Here is a 16,693-nt window from a genome sequence, read left to right as displayed (position 1 = left end):
TGTTAGAGAAAAGCACAAAACATGCTTCAGCAATTTTCAACATGAAATAGAGTTGACTGTAAGAAGTACAGGGTTACAAAAAAGTTACAAGACTATGGAATGAAAATACATTTATGACAACAGAACCAAACACGTAGAGCCGAAACATGTATTTTTTTCTTTAATGCAAAAGCAGTTTTCTGAATTATGCTAGGTTGTTTGAAAATCTTTTCATTTGGTATTGCCCATCTCCATTCAGTTGTTCAAAGATTTTCTTTGCAATTATTTTTCCTACATTCACAATTCACAGACTGAGAACAATGCAAAAGGAAAAATAATGCATTAAATCAATAGGAAAAAAAGGCACGAAACAATAAAGGAATCAGGAATAAGAACTAAAAAATGTATCTTCAAATGTTTTTTAGCAAATCCTGGAATAAGGTTAAATAAATTTGCAACTTCAAGGTGACTGACTGTACTATATCCTCCTAAGAGGCATTTAGTAGCCAGTAGTACCAGGCACAAATACTATTTTAAAGTGAAAAAATTCTTTCCTCGAGGCACAACTTAGTATTGTGTGTATTAAATCAAACGAACTCTACCTCCACTAGTTGTGGATTTCCCAGGGGAGTTAATAAACCATTAAACCCACACCTCCTATTTCCTAGAGCTGCACCACCACCACAACTGCTCCAGATTCTCCACTGCAAGCAGCAAGTGCAGGGAGCTGAAGGAAGCTGAAAGGTCTCAGAGCTGCAGCTCACCCTTGAGGAAAGTCACCTGTTGGTCAGTTATGTTTCTCCATACTACACTCATACCAACATCAGGGCTACTAAAGGCACTGAAAATGGTAATGCATATTGAAAAGCACGGTCCTATGCTACAGCTGGCCACTGGAGTTCTCTGTCTCACCCCCTGATAGCCCAGAAGCTCTTAGAGCTAGAGGGAACCTACTGGTGAGAAGGAGCTTCATCACTCTTAGCCACTTTATAGATAGATACTCCTTATTTTTATTTCTAGAATACTTTGACTAAATGAGTCACCAAACAAGAACACTAGAGACTATTCCCAGACCCCTGTAAAGCTCATTGACAATCTTTACAGATCTTGACTGTTATGGCAGTTTTGGCAAACTTATTTCAGGAGCTTAGTCATAAGACACAATCCTTGGAGAAGTACTGTATGGAACCAGGGACGTACAATGCTATGCCAAGAGAGGCCTGCAAATACTTCTTTGGGCTTGTTTTACATGTTGGACATGATGCTGCAATCCTAACTGCTGCAAGCTGACTAATCAAGACTCAGAAAGCCAGGTCAACCAGTAGGTGACTTGGGCATAACTTCCCCCTGCAAACACACTTCAGCATATCCATGTGCTTATGTGCTCAAAATTGAATGGAATGGTCACCAAGCATTGTCCCAATACACAGATTCTAAACACTTTTTCTAGTTTTAGCTTAAAACAAGTAAGTTTTATGCCAGTATCAGTATTAGAGGGTGTGCTGGTTTTAGCTGGGGTAGAGTCATTTTTTTTTCCACAGTGGCTGTATGGGGCTGTATTTTGGATTTATGCTGAACACAGGGTTGATAATACAGATATGTTTTTGTTATTGCTGAGCAGGGCTTACAAAGAGCCAAGACCTTTTCTGCTTTTCCAACTGCCATGCTGGCAAGCAAGGTGGGAGGAGACACAGCCAGGACAGGTGACCCCAACTGACCACAAGGATATTCCAGACCGTATGACATCACACTTAGTATATGAAGTGGGGGGAAAAAGCATGAAGGGGGGAACACTTTAAGTGATGGCTGTTGTCTTCCTAAGTACCCATTATGTGTGATGGGGCCCTGCTCTCCTGGTGATGGCTGAACACCTGTCCATGAACTAATTCCTTGTTTTGTTTTCCTTGTGTGTGCAACTTTTGCTTTCCCCATTAAACTGTCATTATCTCAACCCATGAGTTCTCCAGCTTTTACCCTTCTCATTCTCTCCTTGATCCTGCTGGTGTGGGAGTGAGTGAGTGGCTGTGTGGGGCTTGACTGCTGGCTGGGATTACACCATGACAGAGGGAGGCTGTTCTAGAGCTTCACTACCCACATATTTTCAAACTTCTCATTTAAAGTCCAAATTTATCACTGGCTTGTTCCTATACTCTATGCACATGCTGCCACTCTTTTCCTTTAAATAACTCTTCTCTTTTTGTTTGCTTTGTTTTTTTCCCTCTTATTTGCAGTAGGTAATTTCAGCCATTTATTTTACTGACTAACCCCATTAGGTGCTCTTTGCATTTGCACTACTTTGCCAGCACAGGGGACAAGAAGGGTGCACTTAACCCTGACAAGATTCCACCACCACCTAGACCTTTCCCTGCCTCTACTAAAAGTATGTCAGCAATCCACGAAAGACAGTTTTGTTTTCCATCTATATATAAAATTCAGAGTAATCTCCTGTCCACACAATCTACCCTCATCTCATTTTCAGCCATTTCCTACCCAATGTTACAAGTTCCATGCTGATTGACAACTCCCTCAGCTCACCTAATTGTTTCCCTGTGTATTTTAAACTCACCTGCCTGCAGCATTGTTTTTTTATAAATCAAAGAAAGCTTTGAGTTTATTCATGTATGATCTACTTGTTTTGCCTTGCTCCATTCCCCATTTCTCAACTATCTTTGCATCTTTAATTATTCTTGCATAAAATATCTACTCCGGGACACTGACTGAACAATCTTTCCTCAAATGCTGTCACGGATGCATTTTTAGTATATATAAACCAAGAACCAAAAGTATATGTAAGCTCTGACAAAAGTTTAGGGCTCCTAGAAACATAAGTTCATAATGCAAATAAGAATCGTATTCTTAAAAAGCTAAATGTAAGATATAACAATTTACACGATTTTTAAAAATCTGGGTTTTCTGATGCTTCTTGTCTTCCCGTAACTAGGAAGACTTTAATTTAAGCACATTGCAGACAATCACTCTAAAAACATGGATTAGTGCTTTTGTTTGAGATTTATCCTTGTTTAATTCTGATTCCAAAAGCTGTGAGTGATGACAGAGCAAAGCTGCAGCTGTGGCTTTTATTTCTGCAGCACTTAAAAAACAAATGTAATGGTTAGCAATGGCTGCAAACGAGAACATGAAGTTAGAATAGCTTTATTAAAATGAAAATTAGAATACATTTTAGCTAATATATAACTCTTTAACAAAACCAAAAAAAGTCATGAAACTGCTCAACACTACCAGTACATTTGCAATCATGCCAGGATAGTCATGCCAGAACTACCAGAGAAAGAAATAGTTAAGCAAGCAGTTGGAAAATCAGGACTCCAAGGTAAATGGCTATAAATATATAACAAAAATCCTTAAGAAAGTAATCTCAAAAAGGCTTAAGGCTGAAAGAACTAATTTATTCATCATATAATAAACACAGATTCATGAGAAATTGTATCAGTCACTGATCACTACTGGTGTGAAGGCAAAATGAGGGATTCATTTAGTTTTCTTCTGCAGTATCCCATTGGCCTGCATGGGATCTCTGTCCCACTTCTCACCCACGAGGTATTAGCAACACTTGAAGGAATGCCAGCACATATATCTCAGGAATACATATGCATCACACTTTTATAGTGCCACAATAATACATACATTCTACAATTCTGCATACACAAGTATGACTTCCAAAAACCCTAAATCTTTTGGGGTTTGTTTTTGTTTTGTGGCTTTTTTCTGTCTGACTGGCCTCTTACTAGATTTCACAAAGTATGTTGGGCACTGCTGTCCGTAAATGCTTCTGCTTTAAAATGCTGATTTCTGTTGTACAGTCACAAGTTTCCAACTTTCATTTTACTGCAACATATATAATATGTTGCAATAAAATACATCTCCTATGAAAGAGCTAAGATAAGAAAAAAGATGGAAAATTACCTTCTTTGACTATATTGTCAGTGAAGAGGCTTGTTAAAATTGTAGCAGGAAGAGTCCCATTGGCTAGCAGGATGCCAGAAAGCATTGCCAGTTTTGTCTGCTCCGTCTCAGTAAAGGCTTTAAGAAACAACAGGAGCTGTGGGCCAGACAAGGAAAAAAAATGTATTTGAGGCATACGTAGACAACAGGTAGAAATCAATATTAACAGTTTAATTTCTTATTTCTTGAGAAGTCTCACTACAACTTAGAGCAATCACATCAAAATCTATCCAGAAGCATGACAGTGTCATTTCACTGACCCCTTGTAATTTCACTTTCTCTAAGAACACAAGCCAGTACCTGAAGGGAGCCTACAAAAAAGACAGAGACTATTTACAAGAGTAGGTACTGACCGGAAAAGGGCGAATGGCTTCAAACTGAAAGAAAGTAGGTTTAGATTAGGTATTAGAAAGAAATCCTTTATTGTGAGGATGGCAAGGCTTTGGGATAGGCTGCCCAGAAAAGTTGTGGATATCCTACCCCTGGCAGTGTTCAAGGCCAGATTGGATGGAGCTCTGAGCCACCTGGCGTCCCTTCCCATGGCAGGGGGTTTGGAGCTAGATGGTCTTTAAAGTCCCTTCCAACACAAATCATTCTATGATTCTGTGGGGAATATGGCCTTAGATATAAAAGACCTGTCCTCTCCAAATACATGTATGTATATGTAAAGATAAAAGTACTTGCCACAGGCTTGAGACACACAGAAATTACAGGATCGCAGACAGGATCCTGCCTATTCAAATCTTCAGACTTCCAGCTAAGCCACACAGAGTTGCAATTTGATTTCTAGCTTTCAAAAACTACTGCTCATGCAAACAATAAAAGGATGGGAAAGTCTCCTGTTTTTCTTTTAGGGAAGGGAACACATCACAATTACAACAGATTTTTTACTGGCTAAAATAAGAAATACATTTCAAGTTCAGAAGTTCTTGATAAAGATGACAAAGGATAGACAGGCACACAGGCTGGTTTAAGACCTTGCCATTCCCAGTACTAATTACAAGAGAAAACAAATAGCTTGAGAAAAAATTACAAATCTCATCTTGGAAGATCAGAACTACATATACACCTTTTAATTCTAAAAATGGCAATTAAGTCTATTTTTAAAATCTTAATTTCATATATTAAAATTATTGACTTGAGAGCATAGTGATGAAGTAAATGATATCCTTTTTCCTTTACATCAGAAAAAAAAGTCACGCAAAATCAGATTTTGTCAATGGCATTACTGTTAACAATAATGTTTTCTTAATGTGTTGTTAGTGATCACAATATAGGTGATGGGAAAAAAGAGGTGAGACAATAAAGGACAGCTTCATTCAATGCAAAAAGCTGCTGATTCCATCAGATGTTTGCTTACAAATCTACCATCACCACAGAAGAGGGGGAAAAAAAAAAGTACTGCAGATACAAATTTCTGGAGTTAAAAAGAATTCTCATATTCTTCTTCACAACAAAGAAGAAATGGCACCCCTCCAAAAGGGTGTCATGACCTTCTGCTGTAAGGACACCCTTTTTTCTTTTCTAAATGAGCAATAGATGCAATTAAAGCAACACAACTTGTTTTGATAGAAAATTCTCACCAGGTTTTCACATTAAGGGTATTTCTTAATTATCAGATTCTACCCATACCAAGGGACAGAATGTTACACACGTCCCTGTCCTTGCTTGTTACCATGGTCAGTGAGAGATCTCCGAGATATCTAAGCAGCTTATCAACAACTGTAAAGCTTTCTGAATGCAGTGATGTTTTAAAAATCCAGGTAACTAATGAAATTATTAAATCTCATGCAGTGCTTTATGAATAGTTCTGCTCTGCATCAGTGAACAGAACTGAAAAAAACCTCATTCATATGGTAGTACTTACGCAATAACATTGGCTTTAAATTACAGCTTACACAGGCCTGAATGACTCAGCCAGACAAATCACTCGGAATATTTTTCAGTGGGCTTCAGCCAAATACTGCAAGATGCACTTTTAGCTTAAAAGAACAATTATGAAACTACAAAATCTCAAGGTGTAATTTTATTTCAGCAAATTGTGACCCAACCACAAAATGTATGAAAATTTGGGATGCAGAAGAACGGAATTATTATTTCTAAATATATGAATGAGAAACAAATAGCGTGCTTTATTTCCAAATGCAGCAACTAACTGGTGTGTATAATCGTGCAGGCAGAGGAACTCCAGGGTCACACTATATGGAAGACTCAGAACATTTTTACAGAATTTTAATATAACCCTAGGGTAAACTGGAAGCCTGTGGATTTATAGCTTTCTTTATAAAAGCTTTATCAATAATACTGTACACTAAAATGAGATCTGCACAAGAAAAAAAAATCAGAATTAGACCTCTTTACTGGAAGTACTGAGACTGATAATAAAGAGGAAACAGCTTCAGATTCCTGTGTACCCCACTTAAGTCTTTTTTCTTTTGCTTCTATGTAAGTGATAGATGAGGATTTTGATTAGCAAGTGGTCACACTGACCACTTTAACGTGACAGACCAGGTTCTGACATACTTCTGAGCTGTAACCTCCATTAGGTTTTATCAGTAATGTGTAGATCATGAACAGTTATACATATTCATGTCAAATTTGAGCCAGGAAAGCAAGATAGCTGCAAAGCCGAACTTAAAGCTGCAGTCCAAGATGGAGATGGATTCTATGAGGACACCCAAAAAATTTATCAACTCTAATTCTGAGAAATCTGTATTTGTTCAAATGTTTTAGGAGGTCTGAAATCACACATCTATGGAGTTTGAAGCCTCGTCTTCTTGCCCTTCCTCTGAAACGCTCTCCTTGCGAGTCTCTTAGCATGAATATGGTTTCTGGTGTTCTTGAACTGCACTTCCCTGCAGCATGTTTTGAACAGAACCCTCATCTTATACACACCCCTCGCTACTTAAAGCACTGTTGATGCTACTAGCCTAATTTTTGTTTTACTAATATTTTCAAAAGAAGCTCAAACTTGTCCTTTTCTGCTGTTTAAGGATACTATTCTATACTTTCCAGATATTGTGAAACAATATTTAGGGGGAGACTGGGTGATAGGAAAACCCAAAAATCTTTTATAAACCCATTTTAAAAACATGAAAAAGAACAAAAGATTCAGTTCAAAGATGCTGTTTCAGATTTTTACTGCTGATTAATTTAAGCACTCTCCTTTTATCATCACAATTAAAAACCTCAGCAAGGAAGTCACAAAATGTCCAAGACACTTCAGAGTAGTTCCTAACCACCCACGGAACGTTCTCCAAACTGATACTTCCCTGCTGTTAGCCAAGCACAGACATTACTGCTTTTGTTAGACACAAACTGATTCCAGGAATGAAAAGGGTAGCTCTGGCTCACAATTTTGTATTTCTATGATATCTATAAGAACTCCCAACTATTTAAACAGAAATTCAGAATACCTAATAAGCACAAGACCAGACCTAATGGGATGTTCCACGCTATTTTTGTCGTTAAAGTCTTTTAAGCACAAATTCTGGGCATAGAAGATATACACAAGTAAACGCATGCAACATTAAAAAGCCCACAAGAAAAACAAGGGCTTCTCATCACCTCCTGTGATCTGGAAATCTTAAATGGTGAAAATCAAAGAACTCTACCCACACAGGGAGTGTGGCGTCTTTTTATGTCCTCATTATCTGAACTGGTCTGTTGCTGACAGTCTGTCACATCTGCAGACAGCACTGAATTGTCAGCAATGGGGAAGGCATCTAATAGAGCAACAGATATCTGCCGAGTCTTGACTTTAAGCTGACTTAAAACATTTCTTCTTACTCCACATTTGATCTCAGAATGTTATTGTCCTCTTATTTCCTAGTTCCTAGCTTAATTTATAGTTCTTTGATCAGGAAAACAGGAACGCAAATAACAGACGTCACAACATCTCCCAGTACTTGAGACGTCCTCTCATGACTCAGTAATATTTACCACTGTTAAGACAAAAAATAAATTTATCTGTATCCCAATTTCAATATTAAAAAGTTGATATAGAAAATCACTTAAACATGCAAACACACTAAACAGACAGATAGTAACTGCATTCTTCATCCTCAGAAATACGTATGTAGAGAAAGATGGAACACAAGTTTGGAACTTAAAATTTTACTGAAATTATTGCAACATGTCATGCGCCTATGCCAGTACACTGGGCCATGCTCATATGAACTAAAGCTGCCTACACCAAACACAGCAAGTAAGCAGTGCATCTAAACATCTTTGTCTTCTGTTTAAACTGCTTGCACAAGATAATTTAGATGTAAAACTTTAGATATATGGTTTTGCTTACGCCATTAGAAAAATTAGTAACTGGAAATTTTGAGGAGAGAGAGTTAAGAAATAAAACAACTGAAAGCTAGAAGCAGAGAAAAAGGGGAAAGATGGTAGAAAATAATGTCCCAATGACAAAGGTGTGATCTAGATGACAAAAAGCAAATACTTGTGGAAATACTGCTATCTAAGATAATCTCTCTCAAAAGGAAAGTCCCACTGATACCATCTGCTTCTTTAGCATGAAACTGCTGGTATTGCTTTGGTTTTTTTTGGAATGCCTTTTTCTGTGAGAAGAGCTGATTTTCCCCCAAGTGCTCTATCTGCCTAATGAGTCTGCCAGAAACATCACTTTCACTGCTGGGACAGTGACCCATGAAAACATCCACGAGTCATTCTCATACATACCTAACCACTGACTATGGCAGTAACACCTTCTGGAAATACAAATGTATCTATCTTCTGGCCCTCCACGGGCAGCTACTCCTGTATCAGTTACAGCACGCAGGGATTAAAGGATTAAGTAGTTAAAAACCCTGCAGCCTCCTAAGTGAGAAACAGCCACTTTGTGGGTTCACACAAGCAGGGGGAGGGAGAAGGTAAGCAAAAGGCACCTTCAAGTAGTCCTCAGGGGTTTTAAGGGCAGTGGCAGTGGAGGTGCAATACACAGTCACAAACACCCTCACAACCACCTTCCTAGTTTCTAAGTCTCTAATAAACTCGATTAACTGAGGAAGAGGATATACTTGGCATCCCCAGAAGCCACACCAAGATTCATACCAGCACCATGGGTGACAATGGAAGGGCAGATGGAAAGATTTCCCCACGGCCTAGGACCACTGTGCAAACTTCATCTCATGATTTGTCATACAAGATGTAGTCTGACACTGAAAACTATCCAAAAGCATGTACATAAAATTGAGGTTTGCAGTCTGCAAGATGAACAAGCCTGCTCTGATCCCATGTTGGCATGGCTAAGATGTTTCCAATGGCTTTCAATGATTAGCTTGGCTCTAGTCACACCGCACCTCAAATGACAGCGTTCTCTCAAGTTGGCATGTGGTTAAACTTTGTATCAGAGGCACTTGTTCCTTAACTAAGAGTTAAATTATTATGTGTTAACCAGTCTCATCCTGTCACTAAGAGTGCAAAGTGAATTTTTGGAAACTTAAGAGGATGCAAAGCCAAGCACGTTACCGAAATGAGCGGAGGCAGCTTGAATTGACATGGCATTTGCTTAATATGCTGAGCACGCTCTGAAACTTGAATGCTGTGAGTCAGCGCTTCTCATGTCAGTGATTATAGTAATTAACAGCAGGAACATTAGATTTGTGTGGGGATAGAGGTAAATTTAGGTCTTTAGAATGATGTACTGAGTAATCAGCATCAGTTGATAGGCATGCTGGCCACAAGTGTAAAAATAATTTCCTGTATGAGCAAGAATGTATAAATCAGAGCCAAATTAATTCAGCTACAAGAAGCGGTGGTGAGGTATCAAGCTCCAAATGTGCCCTCATTTGACCCTTGCAGCAACCTTTCTAATGTTTAAATAAGAAGGAAACACACTTTCATGTTTAACAAACATGATACTTTAGTCACAGACAGGTTTTACCAGTATCAGCATGCCTGTTAAGTTACAGGACAGTACAGTGTTTATTACTTATTCAGGTCGTTAGAAAAAGATGTTTATATCTGTTACTAGGAACTCAAAATAGACAAAATAAATGTGTATTTTGTTTTTCAAACATTTTTACCCTGGCTTCTCCTGTCTCCTTAGAATTCAGTATCACAAAACAAAACAGTATCCACAAATAGCCACTACAGTCTAACAGGCAAATCCTGAGCACTCTGCCACCGGTGAAGACTTTCTCTTACACATTATCTGTGGCCTCAAATACAAAACCACTTGTGGTTAGGATTCATTCCACAGTGCAGGAGTGATTTAATACTCATACATCAAGAGACATTCTGTATAGCAGATTTGCATTTATTTTTTGAAAAAAACCACAGAGAGATGTTCTATTTGCAGGACCGTAATACCACTTCTCATTAAGAGGTATATCCCAAAGCATATCATAGTTCTGCACAAAAAAGTCTGGAATAAGAAGGTGAGTGTGATCAGAGCAACCAAAGGAATCATTAATTCAGAAATACTCTACATCAAGCGCTTCCTACAGTATTCCCACAGAGCTGAACTTGCAGGATAAAGCTGCCTCCTGTAGATTCTATCCTCTTTTCCAGAAGAGCTAAATAAAATACCTAACAGCACCACATTCATACATGTACAATTATACTAGATACAGAGTAAAAAACCTTAGCATTCCAGTAAAGACTGCCATCAACATTACCTTTTTGATTTCATCTTCAAATGCTTTCTCCAGATATTTGTATCTCCTGATAAGTTTATTGAAGACCTAAAGATAAACACAGATTAACTTAAGAAGTATAACAATTGCAGCCATCTTTCTTTACAAAAAAAAAGCAAAGGGAAATAAGCAGCTTCAAGAATGGTATTTCTGTAGTGTTGTCTGCCTCACAGAGAGCACAAAACACCCTTCTCTCAATTTTGTGATTCTTGCTTCATAGAGCAATGCTTGAATTGGAGAATTTATAGCAGTTTGAATCTTTTCATATTTCTCAAATTTTTTTCCCCTACTCTACTTTTCACCCTATCCATAGATAAAAGCAAGGGAGAGGAGAAGGAGGAGGAGGAGGAGGAGGAGGAGTGTAACTCGGCACCCTTCCCCTAATAATGCACCCCTGGAGAAGCTCTCAGCTGTAGGCTGATGCAGTGGGGCAGTCAGCATGCTTCAGTAGATGCAATATCTTGGCAAATCAACTAACAGAAATGTTTACAACAAAACACACTACTGTCAGAGAAAGAGGAAGAACATTTGCTAAAGCTTCTACAACAATTATGATTTTGGAACCACTTGTTCTCCAGTTTTGACCATTTGTTCCCCATCATGCGACCAGAGATTATGAAAGCAGAAGCAGCCCAGGTGCAGAGTTCACTCAAGGTGAAGAAGGAAGAGGTAAGAAATAAAATAAACAAATCACCGCTTGCACTGCTGTACAAAGGCACACAGCATATGACTCACTGTCACAGGTAAAAAGGTTTATGTGGGGAACAACTGACATTTTTGCCACACTGGATGGGGGAGGAAGGAAAATTAGGTTTAGAAAGCTTCAATTCACTTTCCAGAATATAAAATACATCCAAACATCCTAACTGCTAGTATTTTGGCTCAGAAAAACTGGAAAAACCGAGTTGTGGCTGTGATGAGAGGTAGAGACACACAGAATCCTAAGAAAAGAAGATGAAAATGTAAGCTTCTTGTTAATTCCAAAAAGAATTCCGTGTATTTTTTTTAAGTCTCTGTAAATGACAGAAGTATGACTTCATATGCAAATAATCTGTTAAAATATCAATACTAACTTCAGTCTTTTTATTTGAAGACTTTTCACTTTTAATTGTTTCTGTGACTAAATCCACAAAAAAACCAGCCACGCTACTGGTTCATTTGGGAGACAGAGTAAGAAATTACCTTCTAGGTATCTTCTAGATAGGAAAAGGTCTAAATACTATTTTAGACTAACTCCACGTTTTCATAATACAGTAAGAACTCTATTTTTCATTATGCATGAAAAAAAAAGGCAAGGTCAATAAAAGGACACATCTCTTCAGGCATTAATTACAAAATGTTGATTTATTTTGGTTCGAAGTGCAGAGAATACATTGAAAATTCCACTCCTTCAAATCCTGAAGCGAAGCCTTCCTTTCCATCTTTCAATATGCAATCTTTTACTTTAAATTGCTCCTTGGAGGACTGGCTCTGTCAATTTTTGTTCAAAAGATTATTAAAATATTAAAATTCAAGAAGACAGAATCAATGCCTTTACTAATAACAGAGATTTTCCTGAAGCAGAATACCCTGTTTTTAAGAGATGATAAAGCTGACACACAAGAAGTATTGACTCCCTTTCCAGAAATAAGTATATTTCACTAATTTAGATTATTAAAGATATTTTTAAAGGAGCTTTCTGCTATTAAGCAAACATTTTTTACCAATGCATATTTTGATGCCAGCACTCTTTAAATCAACTATGCACCTTTCCAGCAACTTATCACCCTAGACACCTTAGCAGGGACAGCAGCTTCTATGCTTTTAGCTGCTGTCTTCAGCACTCTAATAATAAGTAGCGATTTAAAAAGATAAATACATGCTTAATTAACAATACAGTTTTGACATATGGGAGTTGCAAGGGTATTGCATTTTTATGCAATCCTACTGGTATCCAGAATTGCATGGTGGCTTTGAACTTTCCTTAGAATTCTTACTGTACTTTCTCATATAATTATTATCTTCCATTAATGAGTTATGCAAAGTTAGCTTCTTTTCAAGAATGTGTTAGGGTTCATGGGTTTTTTGTAATAATTTCACATAGGCCTATTTATGCAAGCCATATTCCTGCAGGAAGAAATTATACATCACATACATAGAAGAAATGAAAGCTCTTGAAATATATGCCCAACTCCTAACTAGTTATGCAACTAAAGGTTGGAGGCGTGAGCTTTATATTTTTTGTCATTCATATACTTCATAGAATTGTTTAGGTTGGAAAATACCTTTAAGACCATAGAGTCCAACTGTTAACCCAGCAGTGCCCAGTGCCAGTAAACCATGTCCCTAGGCTACCATATCTACAGATCTCTTAAATATCTCCAAGAATGGTGACTCCACCATTTCCCTAGGCAGTCTACTACAATGTTTGACAACTCTTCCAGTGAATAAATTTTTCCTAATATCCACCTAAACCTCAACGGGCACAACTTGAGGCCATCTCCTCTTATCCTGTCACTTGTTACGTGGGAGAAGAGACCGACTCCTACGTGGCTGCAGCCTCCTGTCAGGCAGTTGTAGAGAGCAATAAGGTATCCCCTGAGCCTCCTTTCCTCCGGGCTAAACACCCCCAGCTCCCATAGCTGCTGCTCACAGGACTTGTGCTCCAGACCTTCTCCAGCTCCACTGCCCTCCTCTGGACACCCTCCAGCACACCTCAGTGTCTTGTAGTGAGGGCCCCAAAACTGAAAACAGGATTCAAGGTGTGGCCTCACTACTGCTGAGTACAGGGAAATGAACACTGTCCTGATCCTGCTGGCCATATCATTGCTCATAAAAGCTGGACTTCTGATACAGTTCATGTGTTTCTCAAAATGTGGTCATATTCCAGTCTGCACACAGAAAAGGTCAACAAAAATAAAAAGGGTGGTGTCTAGAAGTACACTCAACCAACGGCAGACTGTGATAAGCAAGACTGCTTTTTGTAAACAAAGCATTGCCAACTCTGATCAGATTATTTTAGCCATCCTATTTTCTTACCTAAAATGTATAGGTTAGGGCAGATTAATGATTAACTGCATTTTCAATTGGCCTGTAGCTAGCCTACTGCAGCCTAGACAGTCTGCAGATGTTCTTCTGTAATCTCTTTTGACACATAAATGGAAAACAGTCATCAGCTATGCTTTTACTGACCTGAGCATAATTTCGGATGGCATCATGATCTTCATCTGCAAAAAATACACAGTGGTTGGTCATCTTGGTCTTGTCATTGTCATCTATGCGTGTGCCTCCAGGAGCTATAAGAAAGGAGAAAAAAAAAAGGCAAGGAATGATTTCTTACTTTAAAGAATGTAATATTTAATAAGTCTAATAAGTCTTACGTTAATATCACTGAGGCAAAAGGCCAAGGAAAGAGTTAGCAGGGGAGAGGGAGAAACAAGGGAGAGGAGAGAGGGAGAGACAGACCAAGCTTTGCTAATCTGTGGTGGTATCTGACAGAAGGGACACTTGGCTGATATGCTGCACCATAGATCACACAGTCCTCACAGGACTGAGTGATTCAGTTCACCCTAAGGAATCTCAGCTGGTCTTGAGAGCACTGAGAGTGATCAAATAAGTACGGGTTGGAGCACAACCCTTACATATTATTTTAACTCTTACTTTAGCTGTTGTTTCCTGCATTACCTCAAGTCTTACAAAAACATCATTTCTTCTCACCAAAGAGCAGGAAGCAGGAATCAAAGCAACATGACCAGTAAAAGGAGCTAACTTACTCAAAAATGAAGAGGAAAGTGAAAAGTGTGTTTTTGCCAAAAGCTGCCACTGATGCCTTGTAGAAATGTCCCCATGAACATCCACAAAGCACACTTCATTATCCTTCACTTCTCTCAGCTAGCTTTTGTTGCAACATCTACAAAGCAAGATTTGCAGCAGCGCTTAACCTGGAGTCTGTATTATACCTTTTTATGCTAATAAATCCCTCTGTTTCCCCTAGTTAGCATCTCTCTCATTCCCTTTGCTATTGCCATTATATGCTGGTTTAGCTCAGACTGAAGGCTTCTCAGAGCAGTGTCCAGCAAGTACCGAGGTGTTATTGCACGACAAACAACAAACAGTGCTATGATATGAGATGCAAGCAGTGAAATTGTAATACAGGTTATAATTTCCACTGTAGAGGATGACAGCATCTTAAAAGAAGCAAGCAAGACTGATTGCCAAAATTCTCTGTCAGATACTCTGCAGGTTACCTAACATGCTGCCAGCTACCAAAATATCAAAGAGTGTGTCAGCATAGCGGCGATAATCAAGTCGTGAGCCTGCTGCATCCAGAAACTTGGCTATAGCCTCCAGGTCATTCCCAGCTTCATTGAGGCCTTGGACAATTGTATCCCTGAAGACTGTGGGTTCAAATTTCTCCTTTTCATCTGAAACAGAGAGAAAGAAGAAGGAGAGAGACAGTGTCAATTTTTAAACTCATTAAAATCCTGTATCAGTCAGCAATTGAAAGGACCGTGGCACCTAATATATTCTTCTCATTCTGGTCAACACATCAAAAGTTTGTTTGGCCTGTATCATTTCTGGAAACTCTGCAGTTCTGCAGAAATTCTGCAAACCAAACCACACACAAACGTATGGGAATAAATAAATAGAGGAAAAGCAACTATTGAAATTGTTTTCAAAATTCATACCCTTCTCTTGCTGAAGATACTATCCCATGTGTGTAGCACTGTGCACTGCTAAATCTGAGAGCAGAACAAAGGCAATGCCAAGCTATGTGTACATAATGTCATTGTATGAACATTTTGTTTTTCATCTCTTGCTATTCTCCTTCTAGCAAGTATGGTCACATAGCTAAAATGTTTCAAAAAAACAAGTCTTCAGGAAAAAAGGAGATTGAGGTATTAATAAAACTAGTTTTTGAATAAACATTTAAGACAAGGCAATGCAATGTAACAAGAATTTTTCTTTTATATTCACAGACCTAAGCAGCATTAGGAACACAGAAACACAGCACTGACACTGCATTTTCTACAGCTGTCCCTTGCTGAATTCAATTAAGGCACAGCCCGACCCCCAGACAATGTCCCTGTGTCAAGGTCATTAGACACAACAGACATAGTTGCAACCTCCAGATAACTCTTAGGTAGGTTTACCCACACCTCCTGCTGCCTTTTTGCACACGAAGTTAACAGCTTACCACGGCCACTTGAAGTTTCTTAAAAAAACAGGCCCTGGCTTTATATAAGGGCACAAACGAAATGGCTGTTACTGTTAAAATAACTGAACTTCAGAAACAAAATTGCAAGCTGTTCTGCGCACTCAAAACCCAGGTTTGTTATCACCTGCTGACACATTGATACAAGTTCTTGAAAAACGAAAAATATCATATCCAGAGGAACAACCCAGAGATTTTTATTTATTAAGATGAATGAGGACTGGTTAAATTTCTGTCTAAACATGTGCTAATCCAGTCTGAAACATGCCAGCTGCAACTCTTGCAGGCTTTTTGTGACAAGAGGTTCTGGCCTTTATGCATCCTCTGGCTGCAGGCTTCTGTTCCCTGCTACTCATAGTGCAGCTTTTCATCCCAGGCCTTTAACAAGAGGCCTTGCTTCTTAACAGCCTCTCTTCCCTAATGTCTTCCCTCCTGCCACGGTACTTTAATGGCAATTAAATAACTATTTCACAGAAAATTCCTACTTTTGATAGCTTTTCTAGTTCTCATACAGAAGAGTTTTCTCTCTCCTCTGCTGCATGTACCCAGGGTGCACTCATTCTACTATCTTCAGTACCTCACTTGCACATTCTCCTCCACTTCCAATGCACGCCCTTCCTCCATAGCAACTGCACCTGGAAGGCATAAAGCAGTCCCTTCCACTCAGTGTCCCAGGCCACTGGGAAGCTCAGGTGACTAGTCAACTTGTCCTTCCAAGGAGCCTGGCAGCTGCAGTTCAAGGGCTGTCTCTCAAGCACTAAGCACTGGAAAACGGCAGAATCCCCTTATTTTCCACAAATCCCCTGCTATGCCTAGCTTTTAGTGACTTATTGTGTCTACTACCCATCTCCACAGGATTGCTTCCCCATCCCCCAAACCTGACCCCCTCAGACCAAAACTGAGACAACTC

The 16,693-nt window shown here is 38.9% G+C and overlaps 1 protein-coding gene across 2 annotated transcripts in view; it reads right to left on the bottom strand.

Moving 5' to 3' along the window:
- Positions 1-16,693, bottom strand: part of BZW2 (basic leucine zipper and W2 domains 2) — a 58,283-nt gene that overhangs the window by 16,015 nt on the left and 25,575 nt on the right. For both annotated transcript variants that reach the window (XM_082291812.1, XM_082291811.1), the window contains exons 3-6: positions 14,816-14,992; positions 13,761-13,864; positions 10,572-10,637; positions 3,904-4,039 (exon numbers count right to left, since the gene is read on the bottom strand). In XM_082291812.1, coding sequence (XP_082147938.1) covers positions 3,904-4,039; positions 10,572-10,637; positions 13,761-13,864; positions 14,816-14,992 — 483 coding nt within the window. The remainder of the gene's footprint in view (positions 1-3,903; positions 4,040-10,571; positions 10,638-13,760; positions 13,865-14,815; positions 14,993-16,693) is intronic.

This window comes from Coloeus monedula, assembly GCF_965178545.1.
Source record: "Coloeus monedula genome assembly, chromosome: 1".
NCBI lineage: Eukaryota > Metazoa > Chordata > Aves > Passeriformes > Corvidae > Coloeus > Coloeus monedula.
Note: the sequence above shows the minus strand (reverse complement) of the source record. Positions and strands in the feature narration are given on the sequence as shown.